The 24,428-nt window shown below is 35.2% G+C and overlaps 2 protein-coding genes across 2 annotated transcripts; both read right to left on the reverse strand.

Moving 5' to 3' along the window:
• Window positions 1–6,331: 6,331 nt before the first annotated feature.
• On the reverse strand, window positions 6,332–8,013 carry LOC137730169 (2-oxoglutarate-dependent dioxygenase 19-like). The gene is made up of 2 exons (XM_068469233.2): window positions 7,628–8,013; window positions 6,332–7,425 (listed from the first exon to the last, which is right to left on the reverse strand). Exons 1-2 carry the CDS (start codon window positions 7,886–7,888, stop codon window positions 6,607–6,609), a joined length of 1,080 nt encoding a protein of 359 aa, XP_068325334.1. The 5' UTR covers window positions 7,889–8,013; the 3' UTR covers window positions 6,332–6,606.
• A 10,518-nt stretch (window positions 8,014–18,531) lies between these two features.
• LOC137727382 (2-oxoglutarate-dependent dioxygenase 19-like) lies at window positions 18,532–20,006 on the reverse strand. The gene is made up of 2 exons (XM_068466250.2): window positions 19,677–20,006; window positions 18,532–19,429 (listed from the first exon to the last, which is right to left on the reverse strand). The coding sequence occupies exons 1-2, from the start codon at window positions 19,935–19,937 to the stop codon at window positions 18,611–18,613; spliced, it is 1,080 nt and encodes a 359-aa protein (XP_068322351.2). The 5' UTR covers window positions 19,938–20,006; the 3' UTR covers window positions 18,532–18,610.
• Between the last annotated feature and the right edge of the window lie 4,422 nt (window positions 20,007–24,428).

The following is a 24,428-nucleotide window of genomic DNA, read 5'->3' on the forward strand; positions in this document are numbered from 1 at the left end:
CAAAGGTAAAATTGCACGCTGTAAGTTGAAGATAATTATTCTCATAAGTAACCTACTACGAGAAGTTGGTTTCTCCTTGTAACTGGAATTTAGTGCCAAGACTTAATAATCAAAGGAACTGAAAGTTAATTGATATTAGTCCAAAACCAAAATAGCTTACAATGATAATTCATAGTCTACAAATTCAATTAAGCTTAATGTTAAAAACTATGAAAGTTCACATTGTTTTCACAAAAAGTTCACATATTCCAGCAAAGCAAAAGGACTACTTATGGAGGTGGTTGCTACCCTTCCATTATTTTGTGTAGGAGTTCCTCAAATTTCTTTTGGTTCTCTTTCAACTCTTGGATCTCTTATTTTGCTTCACCAAGCCCTTGTTTTGTTTCAACAAACTCTTGTTTTGTTGTCACAAGCTCTTGTTGTGTCTCAAGTTTTTCTTCTAAATGTTTGTCCAACATAGTGTCTTCAAGAGTGACAGACTTTGAAGGACCTTTGAAGTACCCAGACTTGTGACCAAGAACCCCTAGAACAATTTCATCATCTGTCAACGTCACAATACCATCTGGAAGAGTTGTTTCATTTTTTATACATAGCATCTCTTCCTACAAATGAAAAATAAACTATCATGCTTAGCTCCTTCATGTACACAAACATAACATCTATCACATTTGGTTCCTTTATATATATATATATATATATATATATATATATATATATATATCATAAACAGAAAAGCTTCACAGAAAATATACATAACCAGCATGTACATAACTAACTTACCCACTTCAGTTTAGCTCCTTCAATCATTTTCTTGCTATAAAACAGAACACCTTTTGAGGTTTATATCAAACACTTGCTCTAACTTTTGAGTCATTAATGAAAAGTTCAAATAGTTAATAAAACATGCCACAACTCTTACACAGATTATATTCAAATACACTTAGAGAAGAAAATCACTTCAATTAAGCAACCTAATATAGATAACATTAAAATAAAAAGGCATACCATTAGCACTTCCTTGGGTAGTAATTGATGATATAATAGCAGCAATCGTATTGCTTGAAGGTATCACAGCAGCATCTCTAATTTGTGGATTATCAATTGATGCCTCACTTGAAGAGTCACGAGGGATTCGCTTCCTTTTTCTGGCCATAATGATATTCTTTGAGAGGAAAAAAAATTAACAAAGTTAAAATATGCAAGTTATTTGAGAAAGCTTAACAACACGACAAATTAGTTATATGAATAATTACAATTGATCAAGGGAAATTATTCCACTCATCTGAATCAATTAGATGCCTAAGAACTCCCTCTTCATTAACCCTTCTCTCTTTGTGCAAATTCATGTCTTTTGCAGTATGCCTAGGCATATACAACCTCTAAAATCTCGGCTTAATGGGCAGATAACGTAATACTTTTTGTGGAATCTTATTGTGCTTTCCAAAACTAGGCTTGTGCCTCGGCTCACCACACTCGGGACATTTATCAAGTTTCTCATTAGTCTTCCAGAATAATGCGCAGTCATTCTTGCAAGCATGAATTGATTCGTACCTCAACCCCAACTCTCGTGGCATCTTTTTTGCATCATTATTTGTTGATGGAATAGATGCTTCTTTTGGATGAGATATTTTTAACAAATTAAGTAGCATGTCAAAATGCTTGTTACTTATAAGAGAGAAACTCTTAATATGCATCAACTCTACAATAAAGCTTAAAACAGAAAAGTTCTCACAACCAGGACAAAGCTCCCTTTGAGCCTTGCCAAACAAATACTCATATTTACTAGCATGAGATTTGTCATTGCCACTTATGGCATCAACATTAGTTCCCATATCTGTTGGGCCTTGAAAATCATGTAACATCTCAAACATCTCATTATCATCATTATCCTCACTGTCACTATCGTTTTGACTATCATCCTCTATTTGGGCACTTGACCCACTTTCTTGAAATTCCCCATGTAAAGTCCAAACTTTATAGTGCGGTGCGAACCTGCTATTATATAAATGGGAACGGATAACATGCAAAGAATGAAGATTCCCATTTAGGCAGTCTCTACATGGACAATGTGTCTTGTATTCCTCATTCAAATGTTTCTTTGCAGCCAATATGAACAAGTTTACACAAGCAATGAATGCATCACAAAACCTATGTTTAAGGAACATCCAACTTCGATCCATTGCTAAGAACTGTTAATAATCAAAACATCATTATTTTTTGCCCCCGACCTCATGACCGTCCAATACTAATAAAACAAAAAAGTATGACCTATCGTCTTAAATACCTATCAAATAGGTCCTATATCATGTTTATGATTCTAATTACCAATGATCCACATATATTTTACAACTTAAACAACATGAGAGGTTAAAACAATAAAATTAGAAGCCAAGCAACTTACCTAAGAGGAGATAAAGCAGATGGTATACAGTTTCTCAATGCTTTCCAATTAGAAATTATAGTTCTCTCTACTGCCAACTGAAAAAATATAAGTTAATAACACAATTAGAATTGAAACTTAAAAGAGTTCATGGTTAAAATAGTTGGGAGATAGAGAGAAAGATACAACAATTCGTGATGTTGGTGGAATGGAAAGATACATCAATTCATGACTTTAGACAAATGGGTAATTTTTGTGTAGGTTAAGTGGTTTAAGCACAAACTTAATATAGATAAGTAAATTAGAAATAAAATTGTGAGAAGAATGAATATTGCAAAAGCAGCAACCTCATCCCCACCAAAGCCGCAGAAAAATAGTTTTAGCCAACCAAGATTAAGCCCAATTTTAAACACCCATAACTATACCAAATGATGCAAACAAACATGAGATTCAAAGCTATTTTGAGTACATTAAAAGCATCTACGATTTGTAAGAAATGAGGTTCTAAGTTGAAAGTTATGCAAGATACAAAATAGAGCCCCGAAATTGGAAACCCATTATTTGCTGCTGTCTGGCAGCTTCATGACTTAAGTTTCTACATGGTTTTGACATATCAAAACTCAACGGAATTATGTGAAATCAGATGGGCTTTGATCATGGACATGTCTAGTTTCAAACCACATGATAATGGATCAAAAGGAATCCATAAGGACATAGAAATCAAGAGCCAAAGTAGGCTACTTGAAACATAGTTTTTCTTCACATAAAACATAAGTTCCCTGCAACTTAGAACCCAAACTCTTCTAATTATAACTTCAGAATACTTCCATACAATCCCAAAAATTATGTCTATAACTTTGATTTCAGCACACCCAATGTATAAAATTAAAAGTAATAAGAAAGATTGACACAAAGAAGCTGTGGAAATAACAAAGAAAGCTGGGAATTTTTACCCTTGTTGCAGGTCGACGAAAGGAACCATCCTTTTGTTATGATTCTCTTTGCTTCTTCAAACGTAGTCTTCTATACTTCCTTCTTCTACCTTTTTTTTCTTTCTTTTCCCTTATTCTCTCCTCCCCTCCTTATTCAGGCCTCCTCCTTTTTCCACCCGCCCTCCCCTGTAGAAGATTCCCCCCCCTACCCTTTTTTTCTTTTATTATTATTATTATTATTCCATAAACGACACAGTATTGCCCTTATAAATACTTAGAAAAATATTGAGTTTTACAAACTTGGATGGTCTGCGAACAATATTTTTTTCGCTGGACACTTATGCAACCCAAATACAAAATTTCTCATTGTAGGTGTGAATAAAATGCGCCCTATTTGAAACTTTTGGAAAGCTATAGCAGGAATGCTACAGCAAGAACCTATCTTTCTCGCTAAAAATTTTGTTCAGAGAGAAAAACAATAATTTCCTTGTGAATATTTTGGTGGCAAGGCAATATAATTCCTGTTAAACCTAGTGCGAGAAGAACATTTTTTCCTCGCTAGCATTATGTACAGCAACAAAACAATTTTCTTGCCGAAATTATTTTTTCCTTGTTGTTTCTTAGAGATGTAAGAAGACCAAATGAGCTCACTTCTTGCGAGAACTCAAAATTTTCCTCGTCGAAAGAAACTCTACAGCGTGAAAGATAATGTTCTCATTGAAATGTTTCTCGCTAAAGGGCCAATTTGTTGTAGTGAAAGTGAGTAAAATAGTGTTGCTCACGCAAGATGGTGTGCGTGGTAGCACTATCAGTCACACAACTAACTCCCCACTAGTCATACCTAGAAATAAATTATGGGGTGTGCTATCCACACACCCCATTTTACTTCTCACACACCCCTTGATAATTTATGTCCGTTGATCTTCTTCAATTCATCCGATCCGATGGCCGAAAATTAAAAAGGTGTGTGAGAAGTAAAATGGGGTGTGTGGATATCACACCCCCAAATTAATTGAATTGCTCACATGTATAAATAAAATTCCATTCATTCAATTAATCAATCAAGAAATAAAATCAATAAATATTTATTCATAATTCAAAACAAACCAAACCAAAGAAATTATTCCAAAAACTTTGACAAATTGTCTGAAAAATTAAACCATAAGCCTAAAAAATTAGAGGGTTCGGCCACTAGGGGTAAAAACCACCCAAATATGTCTCAGAAAAGTAAACTTTAATCTTCCATAAAAGGGATACCTCCTGAAAATCAGAAACCTCATAGTTGTGGTAGTATCTTCGGAATGTTCCACATGTGCAAATTTAGACTCAGGATGAGAATGATACTTGGCTAGAGCCTCAGAAGTAGCTCGACATATGTTAAATAATAAACTTAATTAAAATAATGTATATATAAATCCAAATTCTCAATACAAAGTATTGTTGTTTTAAATGTAAGTAAGTACTTATTTATATGTGATAATAAATCTACTTAATCCACCTAGGCCTCGTCTAGGCGCATAGCCGATGTGCCCTAGGTCCCAGCTCGCTGCTCAACTAGCGCCTATCATACATTGATTATGACCTCCCGATATTATAATTCTAGATATGCCATTGTCTGTATAACTGCGGGAAAAAAAAAGTGAGATGGTTGATTTTTATTTATTATTGTGTCATGGCACTTATGACCCATTCTTCAGCATATATTTGTGTAGTACTTGTCATTACAAACGTATAAGTGTAACCTGAACAGAATTTGAAACTACAACAAGGATTTTATGAGATGCAGAATGTCAAGAAAAATTTGATAATTATACACTTGGTGGACATATTTGTTTTGTTTTATTTTGCCTTGTTGCATGTGACGCACGTCTCTCTTTTGTCTCCTAATTTCCCTTTCATTTCTGTCTCACTTCAATCGCCCCCATCTCTATTGTCAATTTTCTTTTTGTCTTCCACTTTTAGGAATGGACATAAAAACCATGGAACCGCGACAAAATAAACCGTAAAAAATCGTTTTGACCAAAAAAAATTCAACGTAGGTTCAAGAACCGAACCATGAATATAAATAATTAATTAAATTTAGTAGTTGTATATGGGTGTCACTAAATGAATGGTGAAAACCAAATTGGTTTTACCTAATAGGACTGCATGGGATCATTTCTCAATTAGGTCTTTCACTTGCACAGTTTGCCTACTGAGATAATGCACATATTTGAATAAAGGAGGTCGTTTTCTCTCCTAGATCTCCAAATCTAACATTCAGGTTTCGATTTCATTTTTTTTGTTTTTTTTTTAATTTGATAGAGTGATCTTAAGGTGTTCAATTATATCCTTTTTTTTTTCTTTCCCTTTTCCTAGGACTTTTTTTAATCCCTTGATAAGTCCCTCTTGGGCTTAAATATTGTATTCATACTAACATTTTTACTGCATAGTGGATGATTTGTATGTGTGGATGTACATTTGTATTATCAACGTTATAAGACATTTGAATTGTGTTTCTTTTTTTGTTTGCTTAGTGTCAGCAATATTTGCATTTTGATTTTGTATTTGAAAATGATATGTTTTGTTTGTAACTTTATTTAACCATTTCAGAAGTGGTATTTGAATGCAAGCATGCAAAAAACAAAAGAATAAAAAAAAAAAAAAAGTAAACTTTGAATACCATTTTGATTTGGTATTCAAGTGACTTAGTATTCAGCACCGTAAACAGGCATGGACCAAACCGAAATTAGTGTGCATCAAACCATATGATTTTAATAATAAATTTAAGTGGAACGGCACTGAATCAAATCATTGATATTTCCCGGTTCCGGTTCCGTTTTGAGGACGGAACCACACCGAACCACATCGTGCCCACCCCTACCCACTTTCCCTCATTCTCTATCATCGAGTCTCTCTTCTTTTTTTTTTCCCTCAGATGTGATGTTAGGGAGACCAAATGTTTTGAATCAAATTTGTAAACCAAATGATGTGGTTGTAGATAATTGAATTATTGATTAAGTGTCGAGTGACGTGCTTATTTCTTATTAGTGACACATCATTTAGTTTGTAAATTTAATTTAAAATTTTGATCTCTCTAACATTATCATTCTCTAAACCTCTCTCAACGAGTCCGATGAGTGATGAGAAGGTCCACTAATTTACACAAGACAAAGGCCCGTACAGCAAGAAACATTGGACAACAACTCTGCAAGCTGCTCTGATAGAGAATCAAAGCTCTTACAGGAGCATATATTATTCTACACAAAGAAAACAGAGAAACGCCGGCAAGTGGCCTCCATGCAAGTATTTTCTTCAATTGTCCTTGACCCGCAGGTGATCCAAGCAAGGCATCATGTAGGCAGCGGGGCTTGCCTGAAGTTCCATGAATTTCTCATACGTCATTCCAATGTACTTCGCTTTTTCACCTTCCTTTTCTAGCAACTCCGGGATCGGTACAGCGGGCGTGTCGAGTGCCGGTCCATGTGGTACGGCGATCGATATTCTAGTAGCTGTGTTGTTCACAGTTGCTCGATGCCATATGCTCTTATACTTGCCGTTTGTTAGAATTTGCATTTGATCACCAACGTTAACAATAAAAGCGCCCGGAGCGGCATTCACCAAGACCCACTGATCATTGTGCTTGACTTCAAGGCCACACATATCATTCTGAATCAGGAGCGTCACCAGTCCATGATCTGTATGAGGAGGAATACCGATCGCCAGGTCGGGCTGTGGGCAAGCTGGGTAGTAGTTCGCTGCCAGAATTTGGCAGCCCCGATCCCAGTTCATGGCCTTGGTAATGTAATCGGCCTCCAGTCCCAAACTCTCCGATATTCCATTCAATATTTCGGTTGCCACTGCACGGGTTCTTTTGCTGAACTCCAATGAAACTTCACTGTACCCAGCAGGTTTGTAGAGTGAGTTGAATTTGGGGTGTGCGATGACCTTGAGATAATCCCTCCAGAGACGAACTTTGTCAATTGCGACGTTGAAGCTGGTGCCGCACTTGATTGGGTCCAACAGGTTCTTTGTATGGAACTCCTTCTTCTCCTCTTCCGGCAGCTCAAAAAATCTTCGGCACGCATCGATCATTTCTTTCATTAGGCTCTCTGGTACACCATGGTTGATCACCTAAAAAGCATCGAGCACATGAAAATGTTAATTCATGTTTCATTTTTTAAGTTAAAATTGGAAAACTTATAACTATTTCAATTTTCAATTTATATATTTTTTTAAATAAAATTTTGAAACGAAATAGTTATCAAACTAATAAAATATTAGTTAATTTTATACATGTTCAAGCATACATAATTAGTAACAAGTGTGAATATACCTGAAAGAAGCCCCATTCTTGGCAAGCTTTTCCTAGCTTCTGGATCATTTGTGCCCGTTCATCTGGGGAGACAGAGGTGAGAAGAGCAAAATCAATGATGGGGATTGAGTGTTCAGGGTCGTTTGCATCGCCCTTATCGTTGGGATCCATGATGTAGGCGTACTCGGAAGGTACAGAAGTGAGAGCATCTGAGTCGGCTAAGGTTTTGATGCTTGCTACCTTGGGTTCAGATGCATCCACTGAAGTCACGGTAGGTGCCATTGGTGGAGGGAGAGAGAAAGAAGCTGAGAATTCTGGTCTTTGATTTGTATATCCTGAAGGAAGGACGTGAGGGAGAGGAAAGTTGATTGTTTGAGTGTTGTGGAGAAATATGAAAAAAGGAGTTGCTATTTTATAGAGCAAGATAACTTATGACTTTACCCCCACAAGCTGGTGGTTTTTGAATAAGTTCGGCCAACGCTGACCTAGGTTTCAAATTTGTTGTCCTGCAACAATAAAATATATATTAATTAGTTGTTAACCTACATGTATATGCAATAGATTAATTCTTCGAAGACGTAAATCAGATTTAAATTATTTTTCTAATAGAGATGGGACGTACTTGTATTATTCGATAGATGGTTTATTATCGTCTATAAAGGAAAATGTCAAAGGAACATTTAAATCATGTGATATGTTATTAATAGAAATAGGTTCGTTAATCAAGCACATAAGTAACAAAATAATCATTTACAACCACGTCATGTTTATATATATGGTTTCGCTAACATTACTCGATCTACAAAATATGATCTTTTTAGGATTACCCTTTCTCTAAAAGTAGAGTCCACCATATATGTAGGTCACACTATTTCAAAGAATTCGATGTGGTCTCCAAAATATTAGTGTAAGCACAAAAATTCCTGCCACAAATGAGATATTTACATGTCTACAATTAGCTCCCCAACATTTTTCTATGCAATAATCATACTACTAATAGATATAGGAAAACCAAAATTTGAGGGGACTGCCTATGGATATGTTATATAATACATTCATTATCTAATAGTACGATATGCAACTAAAAAGACATGGTATCATATTTAACTGGTAAATGGTGAAAATACTAAATAAATATACATGCTGTAAGACCAACTCCAATGGTGGGCTAAAAGCTAAATTACTCCCCAAAATTTCCCTCCAAACCCACTCCAACCCAGGGGAAATTTTGGGCTAAATGCTAAATGCTAAACCAATGCCAAATTCCCCTCAAAATTTAGCCCAAAAATCGGGATAGACTCCACCTAATATTTATCGGAATTTAAATTTTTTTAGATTAAAACGTTCATAAAATTAATTTACGATAGTATACATATTTATTTAAAAAAAATTAATTAATTTAACAAAAAAATAGCTTAAGTTCATTCTTTAATAATCCCGGGCTAAAATTTTAGGCTAGAATGGTTGGAGCATAAAAGCTGTTTTTGGGCTAAAAGTTAAATTTTCCGGGCTAAAAATTTAGCTTTTAGCCCAACCATTGGAGATGGTCTAAGTAAACTAATGAAATACTGAAAAAAAAAAAGCTTTATTTTGTTTTATATTCCCAAGCGGAGGAGAGATGGAAAGAGTATATGCATGAATGAATAGTTGATGAGAAAATTAGAAAAATGTAGGAATGCATTTGGCATGGGGTTTAAAGAAATCCAAAGTCGCTTCCAGTTTGAGACTTTGACTACGGCAGACAAAGCCACCGAAGGCAGCACAATAAGCCGCCCACCACAGCCAAGTAAAAGAATATGACACGAAATATCGCACAAAAAATCAAATACAATCATGCATCGGCATCTGTACGCGTCTACAATTCCAAATCTAAATTACCCCTTGACCTTGGAGAAATTTTTAGTTGTTGTGACGGAAATACGGATGATACATTACATGTTTTTATGTAAGTGATGAAAAATTTTATTTTTTAAGTTATTAATCTTTTAACATAGATATCCCACCATTTATATAGGAACACGTGGTGTACCACCTCGTGTGACGGTCACACTAAAAAATCTCTCTTAGCCTTGGGAGTTTCTGCCGTTTGGATGCCCACCAGTAGGTAACAGATTCTTCATGTCCCAAGCCTAATATTGTTATCCCATTTTATGAAACCTCGTTAATTGGGTGCAATTATTGATACTTCAAAAATTTTATTGTGTTCTTTTTGTAAGTGTTTGGTTTACAAATAATATTTTATAGTATCCATATTAAAAGAAAAAGTTTGAACCTTGAACGAAATTAGTTGAGGGGGAAGACCTAACTATTAAGACAATTCACTATTTGCAAGTATTTTCTTTTTCTAAATAAGGCAATAATTTTTTTTGAGATGCCAATAACAACACCCAATCAACTTCGATGATTCAATTAGTCAACCATTAATTCATGTTAGTTGGCTTGGTTTTCAAGAAGGTGACGTATATCCAAATTCCAACTACACTATGATTCTCCATTTTGTTTTTATTTTGAGTAATGTTAAAGAGGCTACATGTTTATATGATATTTAGTATATCATCTCATATGGCAAGTGATGCATACATCACTTGTCATGGCATGAGAGATTTTACATATTTTACTTTCTCGAACATTAAACTTAGAACGAGAATGATGCAATCCATATTTCTATGAAACCTCTCTTTTGTTTGGTGAACCACATATACGGCTAAAACCTATTGAATGTGAATATGCTTGAAATTTCATTTCTCATAATAAAACAATACCTTAAAATAATTCTGGAGAGTAGGCTTTCACAGTTTGAAAAACACATGCGAAAATACTACAAATTAGTACACTTTTGTATAAATTAAATGTAAACCTAAGTTTATATTTCGTTCAAAGGACCTATCCCTTCTAGGATGTTACCGCACACAAGTCAAAGTGACATCATTTGCACCCATTTCTCTATGTCAGAACATCATCTTACCTTTAAACTATAACTCCTGCTTTAAGTCTCTATGTGAATTGACTGGAGAAGGTTCTCTGGCGAGGACATTAATCCTCTCCGGATCCAATTATCCTAATTTTAGGAATTTATCAATCCGTTGAAATTTGATCCAACAGTTACAAACAGAAGCACATTTTAAAAGTTATAATAACTTTAATCGTTGAATTAAATTTCAACGATCCGAATTGATAGATCCCTAGGATTAGAACAATTGGATCCGAAGAGGATCCATGTCCCTCTGGCAAAATAGACCAAATGACCGTGTCAAAATCTACGGTAGAAAAGCAGAGTAGAATTTTCTCTACTTCTATTCTCGTCCATTTCCCTTACCTCCTATCATACTTTTATTTTTGTCATTATCCCTCTATAAAATTAATTCTAAGCTGCTGACTTGACTGAATCTCAACCTTTCAAATAGGAAAGTAGAGAAGGGCAGCAGCCCCGCCTGTTCAAGCCTGAGCTTGCGCCTGCAAGCAATTAGAGCGAGGGCAGCAGCCCGTTTTGTCCCACCTGTTCAAGCATGGGCTTGCGCCTGCAGGCAACTGAAGCTGAAGTCTGCGCGAGTCCACCATGTGCAATCCACTGAGGCAAAAACATCGCCTTCAGCCGTTAGATTTCAAATGGTCTTCTCATCTAGAACATTGGATTTTTAACAATAAAAAACTTGAAAATTATAGTTTATACCACGTCGCACAATCTGGTGCATCTAATTTAAATTTTTTTGGAAATCAACGACCAAAATTAATCCAAGGGTAAAAATTCCACAAAACGTCAAAAATTTAAAAAAATAAAATACAAAATTTTGTTTAGTAACACATTAACACTTAAACAAACTCACAAAGTTCAACCATCTTCTTTATTCACCTTTTACCTTTATTAATTATGCTTGTTTGTAATACAATGTTTTGCTTGGTTTTCGAGATGCCAAATTCCAACTATACTATGATTTTCCAATTTGTTTTCATTTTGAGTAATGTTAAGGAGACTACACTTTTATATTACATTTATTGTATCATCTCATGTGACAAGTGATGCATACAATCAACACTTAATTTAACAAAAATAATGCAGTCCATATCTATATAAAACTTCTCTTTTGTTTGGTGAACCATATATGTGGAAAATGATCCTCGCCGGATCCTTTTTCTAGGGATCCAAAGGATCCCATGATCGTGACCGTTCATCATACATCGTGCGGTCAGAAATTATTTAAAATTTAAAAATGAAAATTAAATATAAATAGTACCTAACGAAAACTTACTATACATTATACAATAAACGATCACGATCACGAAACCCTCCAAATCTCTAGAAAAAGAATCTAGCAAGGATACTTTTCCCATATATGTACCTCAAAACCTTTTGAACAGGAATGCGTACGTACTAATTGGATTCTTGAAATTTCATTTGCCGCAATAAACAAATGTAATCCTACTGACATCATTTGCACCCATTTCTCTATGTTGGAACGTCATCCTACCGTTTAACCTTAACTCTTGTTAGTCTGTGTGAGTTGACTAGGAAAAGGTCCTCAGGAGAATAAGACAAAATGATCGTATCAAAATCGGCTATAGAATCTACAGGCACTGAACTTCTTGGGAAAACACATACGCTACATGTTCACACAGCATTCAGCCTCACGCACCAGCTGCCGAGGACGCGAATGTGAGGCCGTTGGATTTTCCACGTCAAAAAAAATGAAAATTTATAAGTTGTGCTACGTTGCATAATGTGGTGTATTTGATTTTGAAAAATTTTAAAAATTAACGGTCATAATTAATTCATGGAAAAAAATTTAAAAGAAAATGCAAAAAATTCCTAAAAGATACAAAATTTTGTTCCATAACACACTTAAAATTAAACACACTAAAACAAACTAATAAAGTTCAACCATCTTCATTCACATTTGATTTTTAATTAATGGGTAAATTAGACTTTATTACCTCTGATTTAAGGTCTACTGCAACATCCTACAACATCTTAAAAAAATTTCACTTTCATATCTCATGTATTATTTTATTTCAATATAATACCTCCATTACATTTTTCATTTATTGGTCCGTTAAAGAACTAATGTGGCTACCACATTTGTGCCATGTGGCTAAACAATTAATTAAAAAAAAATTAAAATTTAAAAACTTAATTTAAAAAAAAAAAAAAAAAACATAGACCCCCCTTCGTCTTCCTTGAGCACCCCCTTCTCCCATCCCCCGTTACCAACCCCGTCCCCCAATTTTTTTTCCCCTAAACAAAGCCCATCACCTTCTCATTTGCTCCCGCTGCAACATTTCCTCTGTTGGCACGAGGAGGTATCTCATCACTAAATCCGAATCGCTCAAGACCAACCTCGACCTCTTCTTGTCCTTCAGTTCAAAAACCTTCCGAGCACTCGAAGAACCAACAACACCACTCAACCCTTTAGGTTTCTTCCTCACAATTAAGCAACCTAAAGAATTTTTCTTCACCAAAACCCTAGAAGGGCCAATAGATCTCACACCTTTGTCTATATACATCAACTACTCGAAACCAAAAAACCCTAATTTTTCAAAACCTCGGCCCTAATTTTTTAAAACCCCACCGTCAAATTGAAAGGGCAAAGGAAGATTTCACAAAAATCTTACCTTGTCGGAGAGTCTGGAACTCCGCCTATTGAAGACGTCCAATCGCCGTCACATTTCTCCGAATCAGGGAGAGAGGGGAAGGTTCAGATGGAGAGAGAGAGGGAAAGACATAGAGAGAAGGGCTGGGTTTGGATTGTAAATATATGCAATTGCAGGGTGGATCGGAGAGAGAGGAGTGGATCGGAGAAGGGGTGGCTCGGGTGGGCAAAGGGTGGGTGATGGGGGATGGGAGAAGAGGGTGCTCGGGGAAGACGAAGGAGGGTTTCTGTTTTGTTTTTTGTTATGTTTTATTTTTTTTACTTTTCTTTAATTAATTATTTTAATATTTTAAAATATTTTATTAATTGTTTAGCCACGTGGCGCAAATGTGGCAGCCACGTCAGCTCTTAACGGACTAATGGATGGAAAATGTAATGGATGTATTATATTGAAATAAAATAGTACATGAAGTATGAAAGTGAAATTTTTTGAAGATGTTGTATGAGGTTGCAATAGACCTCAAACCTGAGGTGGTAAAGTGTAATTTACCCTTAATTAATTATGTTTGTGTTGTAATGTTATGATTTACTTTGTATTTAAAATTAAATTATTTGAGTCAAATGGGGAATTTTATTTTTAAAGAACAAACTTGTTCAGTACATACTCACAAGAGATACAAAATAAAAATATATATTTGTGATTAGTAATATAGATAGGATCCACATGCATTGGCGAACCCTACATCTGTCAAAGAAATGTAGGTCCTGGCAAATGGATCGTGTTTACCGTGTTCTAGGCGTTTTCGTGTAACACCTGTTATCTTAACGGGTCGAGTTGTGTTGTGTCACATCCATTATCTTAATAGGTTCTTAACAAGTCGGGTCATTTTACCTAGCAAGTAAAATGACCCAACCCATTATGACCCGTTAAGATTTTTTTTTCTTCTAAATTTGACATACCACATTTCCACATAAAATATTACTTCGAAAACTAATTCGAAACGAAAGACCCTAATTTTCACAAACCCTAGAAATGAAAAACCCCAAATTGAATAAACGAAACCAATCTAATTCGAAAACTAATTCGCAACAAAACTATCATGCCCCGACTCGCAAATAAAGACTATTCACGAGCTAGGGTGTGAGTCATATCTTAGCTATAGAAATAAAATCTACAACCAAGATATGGTGGAAAAATTAAAATAAAATTATTTGGAGCTGATTACACAATACATCCTATAACACTAGTTAACAACTTTTGCATACTAAACACTTGAGTTTACTACATAAAATTTATTGAATACGCAAAGGAATAACCATAGTGCACCAATTAATTCACAACAAAAAGCACCAACAAAATAATAATTAAATTGTAACAATTCTTTCAAATGCATAAAATATATGCAGGCGAGATGCATGAATGTACTCACTCCCTTCTAATCCCGTCAACACATACCTAAGGCATCTAAGCCTACATGTCCCATACCATGCTTATATCACTTGGCTCCGAATACCTTAGAATATGAGTTAACTCCCATTCATCCCTTAAACCCAATTTTTGTAATTAAATTCTCAGTTTCCACTTTATTAAACACGTACTTCCCCTGACACCTAATTGTATATTACCCTTCCCTCGACACTTGACATATTCAAGATTTCATTATTTTATAATCAACCAATTTGTATACTCAAGCCCTGCACCCTACACCTGACATATACAAGGTTCATTATTTTATATTCAAGGCAAACTTCAGCCCTTGAATATCCTCGCAACTCTAACATTTTACACAAGTGAGCACTTAACACAACACAACTCTTTTTCTTGTTTTGCAATGCATATGTATATGTCATGTGCACATAGATATCAATACTCACATTTTATCTAACAAGCCTGCAAGCTTCAACATAAATTTAAATTGCTTAGTAACAAGAGTAGTATAATCATAATATTAATAACAAAATAATAATCTTTAATATAAATGATAAGCAACATGTTACCATTTCCTCATTTTGTCGATCCTCCTTTTCCATTATGTTTCTATTTAATAACTCAGTGTTTAAATGGTTTGCTCAACTCCAATTTATTGCAATTAGACAAAGGAACACGGAGATTTAAGTGGTTCACCAATTTGGCTATGTCCACTAGGGTTGCATATGCATTTGTGTTTTCACTATGTAAGAAAGATTTACAAATTACAATGAAAATGGCCTAGAGCCTTTACATAAGGTAAAAGAAAAGGATGATGGGAAGAGTGTTCTATGAAGAAGAGGAGGTGTTGTTTCTTTTTCCCCGTGTGTTGTTGATGATGGCGTGTGTTGTTCTCCCCCCATTACTCTCCTCCCTCTGCTTTTATGGATGAAGAAATGGAATCCTCCATTAAGCCTTAAGGACACGTTTCACTTTGTTTTGCAACACTTGGACATCTTGTAATTAGAAGCAATCATTCCCATGCATGTGGACAAATACTCAAAAGCCACATTCAACGTCTAAGGATTATGATTCCCACCTCTCCAATTTTGGAGGGGATGAATCATCACCAAACATTTAACTCTTAGATTCCTAATGATTACAAACTTGCCAACTCCCTCTTATTTGGTAAAAATATCAAGCCAAACTCATCATAATTTCCTTCTCCAAATCAAACTACAAATATCTCTAATTACATATGAACATGAAATAATACTAGCTAGTTTTTTAAATAATTTGTAGTAAAACGGATTTTACACTGAAACTATTTTACATATCGAAAGTAGGTTCTTACATAAAATAAATCTAATAAAATCATACATAAAAAAACTACCCACATACACACATATATATAACCATTTTTTTTTAAATACGGGGTATTACAAAAACCCTATCTTTTGAAAGTAATTCGAAATAATCAACAATTACTTTGATTAGGGCTCGAGATTCGCTCGATCCAGAGAGAGATCAGAGACAAAAGCAGGAGATCGACTGGTGGTGTGTTACTAGGTTGTATGTGGTGAGGGTGGTGTAGAGAAGGGAGACTAGAGAGGATGGTCGTGGACTCGTAGCTGGGTGGAGTTAAGGTTCGAGACTGAGATTCAAGAGTTTAGTTCAAAAAAGAGAAAGCCGCTGCTTCGATTTGAGCATTCGAGAATAAGAGATGAGTCTAATTTAGGGCTGAGAAAAACATTGGACGGCTGAGATTAAATCTCAGCTGATCCAAGGGTCATCAATTTTCTGAATTTAATTTAATTTTTTAATTTAAAAAAAAAATATATATATATATAGGAAAACTAATGAAAATAACTTGAAAACTTTGAATTTTAATCAAAAGAACAAAAAGGTGTTGTAAGTGAGTAGTACCACGAGTGACTTTTTAGAATAAAATTGTCATTTTTGGTTAAAGTGAACAATACCGGAAGTGTTTTGTTAAAACTCCCTATATATATATTAACTTTCAATTCAGTTTAGGATTAAACCTCTTGTTGTTAATCATAATATTTCTTCCTAGTGGTATAAAATTTTTAAATTAATATTTTTCCTATTATGTAACGGGTTACACACATGTGTACCGACCTGTTATTTCAATAAATGCTTATCGGGTTACTTAATAACGACTCAATTCGTTATCGTATCAACCTGAAAACCTATTGATTTTGTATTGTGTCAAAAATTGTTAGGTATATATGAATGTTATAAATAGATGCGAAGTACATCATTACTTTTGTTTTGTTTTATTTTGTCTTGTTGCGTGTTACACTTGGGACCCGCGTCCCACTTTGATATCCCATTCCCCTCTCCTTTCTGTCTCACTTCAGTCATCCCCCTCTCTAGTTTTGACTTTTCTTTTTGTCGTCCACTTTCTCTCATTTTTTGTCATCATGTTTCCCTCCTTAGACCTGATTTGGTATTGAGGTAATTCTGAAAAAAACTGCTATAAAAAAAAGCTGAGAACTATTTTTGTGTTTGGTAAACATTCAGCTTTAGCTTTTTTTCACAGTTTTGGATGAAAAAAAGCCAAAAACAAGAAGCTGCAAAACCTAGCTTTGAAAAATCGGTTTTTTTTCACATCTGTTTTACATAAAAGTTTACCAAACACTCTAATACTGCTTTTTTTTTTCCTTTCAAAAGAACTTTTACAAAAAAGTTTACCAAATACTCTGCTGCTTTATTTCACAGCTCTTATTCTCACAGCACAGCAAAATTAATTTTTTTTCAAAGCACAGCAATATCAAACCAGCCCTTAGTGTCATTGTCTCCAACGAGTTCGATGTGTTTTGAGAAGGTCCCACTGTTTTACACATTAATATTACTGTGATGATATGTGTGCAAGAAACGTTGGACAACAACTCCACAAGCTGCTTTGATAGATAATGCTCTTACATGAGCATATATTATTTTATGAGGTAATTAGATTCACATAATTCTTTAATTAAAATCTTATTCATTTTGAATTTTTGATCAAGGTATTTGAGTATTAATAACATCATTAATTATTTGAATAAGAAAATATTTTTATTTTTAAATATATTCCTTTAGTGTTAAAATGTTACAATTAGTATATTTATATTTATGGCTAAATTTTTCATTATACATTTTTATTTTTAGTTTGTACCTATTTTTAATTTGCAAATATTTTTTAATTTGTACGAATTTTCTTTTCATTTTTAATTTGTACCCATATATTAGTTTCTTTTTGTGCCCATATTTTTTAAAGTTTTATTTGTGTTTGTACCCATGTGTATACCATCACGTGACTTTGTATATTTAATCAATGATAGAAAAATTACGTATGGTATATTTATATTTTATGCCTAAACTTTGTATCATATATTTATATTTTTAGTTTGTACACACTTTTAATTTGCAACATTTTTTTTAATTTGTAGTATTTTCTTTTTAGTTTTATTTTGTACCCATGTATTAATTTCTTTTAGCGCCTATATTTTTAAAAATTCATTTGTACTCATAATTTTTAATCTTTTATTTGTACCCTAATTTATTTATAATGTACCCATTCTTCTTTATTAATGTACCACTTTGTTGTATGTGAAATGTACCAATTTTTTTAACACTATGGATACATTCTTTTGCCATTTATTATTTCGTATTTTTACATAGTTTTTATCCATTTATTCAATCAAAATGTTTGAATTTTTTTATTGTAGCCATTTCTAACAGTATTATAATGAGGGATTTTAAATTTATAAGATTATAAATCTCATAAAATATCAAACAATTAATGTCAAAACTATAAAAATATAAATATTAATAGTAATATAATGAGGTGTATAAAGTCAAGGGATCTTGATCAAACTTTAAATACTATTAAGATTTTAATAAAAGAATGTTAAAAATTAAGGATCGCATCCAAAGTATCCCTTATTTTATTCTACAGAAGGAAAACAGATTAACGCTGGTAAGCCGACCGCCATGCACGTATTTTCTTCAATTGTCCTTGACCCGCAGGTGATCCAAGCAAGGCATCATGTAGGCAGCGGGGCTTGCTTGAAGTTCCATGAATTTCTCATACGTCATTCCAATGTACTTCGCTTTTTCACCTTCCTTTTCTAGCAACTCCGGGATCGGTACAGCGGGCGTGTCGAGTGCCGGTCCATGTGGTACGGCGATCGATATCCTAGTAGATGTGTTGTTTACAGTTGCTCGATGCCATATGCTCTTGTACTTGTCGTTTGTCAGAATCTGCATTTGATCACCTACGTTAACAATAAAAGAGCCCGGTGCGGCATTCACCAAGACCCACTGATCATTGTGCTTGACTTCAAGGCCACACATATCATTCTGAATCAGGAGCGTCACCAGTCCATGATCTGTATGAGGAGGAATACCGATCGCCAGGTCGGGCTGTGGGCAAGCTGGGTAGTAGTTCGCTGCAAGAATTTGGCAGCCGCGATCCCAGTTCATGGCCTTGGTAATGTAATCGGCCTCCAGTCCCAAACTCTCCGATATTCCATTCAATATTTCTGTTGCCACCGCACGGGTTCTTTTGCTGAACTCCAATGAAACTTCACTGTACCCAACAGGTTTGTAGAGTGAGTTGAATTTGGGGTGTGCGATGACCTTGAGATAATCCCTCCAGAGACGAACTTTGTCAATTGCGACGTTGAAGCTGGTGCCGCACTTGATTGGGTCCAACAGGTTCTTTGTATGGAACTCCTTCTTCTCCTCCTCCGGTAGCTCAAAAAATCTTTGGCACGCGTCGATCATTTTTTTCATCAGGCTCTCTGGTACACCATGGTTGATCACCTAAAAGATATCAAGCACATGAAAATATTAATTCATGTTTCATTATTATTAGCAATAACCATTTCGTTTGTTTGCTTTTCAATTTTCAATTTTTAAGTTAAAATCTGAAAACTTGTAACTATTTCAATTTCCAATTTATATATATTTTTTAAATAAAAACTTGAAACGAATAGTTGCGAAACTACTATTTTATTAGTTAATTTTACACGTGTTCAAGCATACATATTAATAGTAAGTATGAATATACCTGAAAGAAGCCCCATTCTTGGCAAGCTTTTCCTAGCTTCTGGATCATTTGTGCTCGTTCATCTGGGGAGGCAGAGGTGAGAAGAGCAAAGTCAATGATGGGGATTGAGTGTTCTGGGTCGTTTGCATCTCCCTTATCGTTGGGATCCATGATGTAGGCGTACTCGGAAGGTACAGAAGTGAGAGCATCTGAGCCGGCTAAGGTTTTGATGCTTGCTACCTTGGGTTCAGATGCATTCACTGAAGTCACTGTAGGTGCCATTGGTGGAGGGAGACTGAAAGAAGCTGAGAATTCTAGTCTTTAATTTGTATGTCCAGAAGGAAAGTTAGTTGTTTGAGTGGTTTGGAGAAATATGGAAAAGGGAGTTGGTATTTATAGAGCAGGATGGCAGGATAATATATGACCGACTCTACTCGTGAGAAGTATTTACAACGCAAGCACTCTTACGGTCTTACCCCCATAAGGTGGAGGTTTTTGAATAAGTTGGCCAACGATGACCTAAGTTTCAAATTTGTTGTCCTGCAACAATAAAATATATATATTAGTTTGTTGTTAACCTCCATGTATATGCAAAATATTAATTCTTTAAAGACCATGTAACTACATTTTAAATTATTTCTGTAATAGACATGAGACACACTTGTATTAAAGACCCTATATCTATTCAAGAGATGGTTGTGGTCTACAAAGAAAAATGTCATAGGGATATTTAGACCATATTTGTAAATGATATGATATTTCAACAATAAAAATAAGTTTGTTAATCAAACACTTAAGTAATAGAATAATCATTGACATTGACAACCACATCATATTTATATATATGGTCTCTTTAGCATTACTCAATCTACAAACTGTGATCTTCTTAGCATCACCCTCTTTGTAATAGAAGTAGAGTCCACCATATGTAGTAGGTTGCACTTCTATTATAAAGATGAGATAAATGTGGTCTCCAAAATATTAGCTCCCCAGTATATTTCTATGCAATAATCATAGTCCCACTAGAACATAGGAAAACCAAAATTTGACAATAGGGAACTGCCTATGGATATGTTATATAATAATACTACTACAAAATTTGAACGTTAAATGGTGAACATACTAAGTAAATTTACATGCTGTAAGTAGTTAAACTAATAAAATAGTGAAAAAAATGCTTTATTTTGTTTTATGTTGCTAAAGATGGAGGAGAGATGGGAAGAGTGGATGCATGAATGTATAGTTGATGAGAAAATTAGAAAAATGTAGGAAAGCATTTGGCATGGGGTTTAAGGAAATCCAGTGTCGCGTCCAGTTTGAGACTTTGGCTACGGCAGATAAGCCACTGAAGGTAGCACTACATCTTCATGTGGCCCCACCCATTAACCAACCAATGTGTTCCCTCGGCGAGGTGAATAATTCGTCTCACAACAAGCCGGTCACCACAGCCAAGTAAAAGAATATGAAACGAAATATGGCACAAACTAACAAACACAATCGCGCATCGTCATCTGGGCGTATCTACAATTCCAAATCTAAATTACCCACCAGTAGGTAACAAATTCTTTATGTGCCAAGCCTAATGTTGGAATCCCGTTTTATAAAACCTCGTTAATTGGGTGCAATTATTAACACTTTAAAAATTGTTGTGTACTTTTTATAAGGTTTTTTTTACAAATAACATTTTACTGTATTCATATTAAAGGGAAAAGTTTAAACTTTGGACGAAATTGGTTGAGGAGGAAGACCTAACTATTAAGAGCATCTCTAACGAAGGCTTTATCCTTCTTTTTTTTTAGGGCTGATATAAATGTAGCACTAGTGAGAAATTTCATCCCGATGAACAGGAAAACGGGTCTACATCTACCACATGGGCTAGTATCTTCCATGAATAGCAAAAAATTAGACTACATCTAATTTCAAAAAGCAGGGAGACCCACATCAAATTGAGGGCCAAGTCTTGGTTTGTTTATTTTATTTTATTATTATTTTTAGTTTAGAAATCGGTAGGCTCCATTTTTTATTCCAAAACACCATTTTAAAGGTTTATTTTGCAACCCTTTAGACCACCTCCAATAGTGACCTAAAACGTAAATTCCCCCCACCCCCCCAAAAAAAAATCCACTCCAACCCAAAACGTAAACTAAACCTAAAACCCAAAACCCAAAACCCAAAACCCAAAAGGAAGGCAAATACCGGCCATAATTTAGCCCACAAATTGAAGTGGGACCCACGAATGAGAGTGAAAAGTGGGCTGTGAAGCCTACACCCCAAAACCCAGTCTCCCAACGTGTTGCACGCACCAGAGACTTTTCTAGCCGAGGCCCACCCACGTGGGGCTGTCCCCTTTGCATGTCAGCGTCACTGTAGCCCAACGGCTACTTTTCTTCATCCAACGCCCAATTTAATTGGACCGTTGGTTAATCCAACGGTCCACGTTCAAATTTTTTTTATTTTTTATGTTTATATATTTATTGAATCCAACGGCTTAGATCGAATACAATCAAATCTAACGGTAAAAAAAAAAGATCTAATGGTCCAAATTTAAATCCAACTTCTAAAATAATTAAAAAAAATTATTTAACTTAAAATTTAACCAAAAACTCTATAAATACCTATGTATTTGTTCAAACATCCACACAAAACTCACTTTTCTCCTACAATTCTTCCAATTTTTCTTTCTACCATTTCTTCTCATTTCCAAAATTTTCAAGATGGCAAAAGAGCATGTTAGAGGTCGTAATTGGACCTTTGACGAAGATATTGCTTTATCTTTGGCATGGATTTCTAGTAGTGAAGATGGTGCCGTCAGCATGAATCAAAATAGAAAGGTTTTGTGGGGTAAAATCATTGATAAGTTCCATGAGAACTCCAATGCCGGTCAAAGGGAAGTTGGTGGTGTTTATGATCGGTGGAAGATTATCAACAAAGCGTGCACTTTGTGGAAGGGAAGCTTGGAGAGAGCCATGGTTGACATGCCTAGTGGAAGGGGCACTTTAGAATTTGTGAGTTTCTTTATTGATATTTTATTTGTCATGTACATAATAGTATTTTGCAACTAATTGTTTTTATGTATTTGTTGCATAGGGTGACAAAGTAATGTCAATTTACAAGACAAGAACTACACCAAAAAATCAAGCTTTTAAGTTGCATCATGCTTGGAACATCCTCAAGGATTGACCGAGGTGGGGAACTGATGCGGACCAACAATGGGGAAGATTATTTCATAGTGAAGCCCCACCCCCAAATGATGTCAATGAAGGTGTCGAACAAATGACCCCAACTTCTTTTGCAAGGCCCCCAGGTAGAGATAAGCAAAAGGAAGCAAAGAGAAAAGGGAAGTCCCAAGATCCAATACGTGCACAATTTGCTAGCGAAATGGTAAGAATGAATGAAAACCATATCTCTCGGCAAGAAGAATCGGCCAAAATGCGTTTGGCCATGAAGGAACAAGGGGATAGGGAGCAAGAAAGGTTCGAAATTAATTTGATGATGGAGGACCTTGACAAATACACTTAGAGAGGAAGAAATACTTACGTGGTAAGCAAAATGACATTTTACGAAGGGATGCCACAAGGAGTATATTTCAAGATGACGATTCATCTCAAGGCTATCACCCAAGTCCATCACCAAGTCAAGATGGTGGAATCATTATTAAGTTTATGAGTTTTCGATTGTATTAAGTTTATGTGGTTTATTAATTGTCTTTTTTTTTTTTTTTTTTTTTTTTTTTTTTTTTTTTTTAAGTTTATGCGGTTTATTAATTGTCATTTGTATTAAGTTTATGTGGTTTATTAAATGTCGTTTGTATTAAGTTTATGTGGTTTATCATGATTTTTATGTATTGATTTAATGATTTTTCAAAATTTATCGGAATTTAAATATTTTTAGGTTAAAATGTTCATATAATTAATTTAGGATAGTCTACATAATTTTTTTTTTTTAAAAGTTAATTTAAAAAAAATTAGCCTTAATTCATTCTTTGATAATTTCAGGCTAAAATTGTGACATTCCACATTACTCAGGGGAGTGATCCTTATATGTATATTCCCATATCTACCTAGCGCAAGGCTTTTTGGGAGCTCACTGGCTTCGGGTTCCTTAGGAACTCTGAAGTTAAGCGAGAAGGGGGCTAGAGCAATCCCATGATGGGTGACCCACTGGGAAGTTGCTCGTGAGTTCCCAAAAACAAAACCGTGAGGGAATGGTAAGCCCAAAGCTGACAATATCGTGCTACGGTGGTGGAGCGGGCCCGGGAAGTGATCCACCCCGGGCCAGGATGTGACAATTTGGTATCAAAGCCTAACCCTGGTCGTGGTGTGCCGACGAGGACGTTGGGCCCCTAAGGGGGGTGGATTGTGACATCCCACATTACCCAAGGGAGTGATCCTTATATGTATATTCCCATATCTACCTAGCGCGAGGTCTTTTGGGAGCTCACTGGCTTCGGGTTCCTTAGGAACTCCGAAGTTAAGCGATAAGGGACTTAGAGCAATCCCATGATGGGTGACCCACTGGGAAGTTGCTCGTGAGTTCCCAAAAACAAAACCGTGAGGGAATGGTAAGCCCAAAGCGGACAATATCGTGCTACGGTGGTGGAGCGGGCCTGGGAAGTGATCCACCCCGAGCCAGGATGTGACAAAAATTGTAGGCCAGAAGGATTGGAGCAGAAAAACTGTTTCTGAGCTAAAACCTAAATTTTCTGGGCTAAATATTTTTAGGTTTTAGGTCACCATTGGAGATGGTCTTATAAGTAAGGGTATATTCTTCAAC

Source organism: Pyrus communis, chromosome 10, assembly GCF_041283825.1.
Source record: "Pyrus communis isolate YQ-2024b chromosome 10, ASM4128382v1, whole genome shotgun sequence".
Lineage (NCBI taxonomy): Eukaryota > Viridiplantae > Streptophyta > Magnoliopsida > Rosales > Rosaceae > Pyrus > Pyrus communis.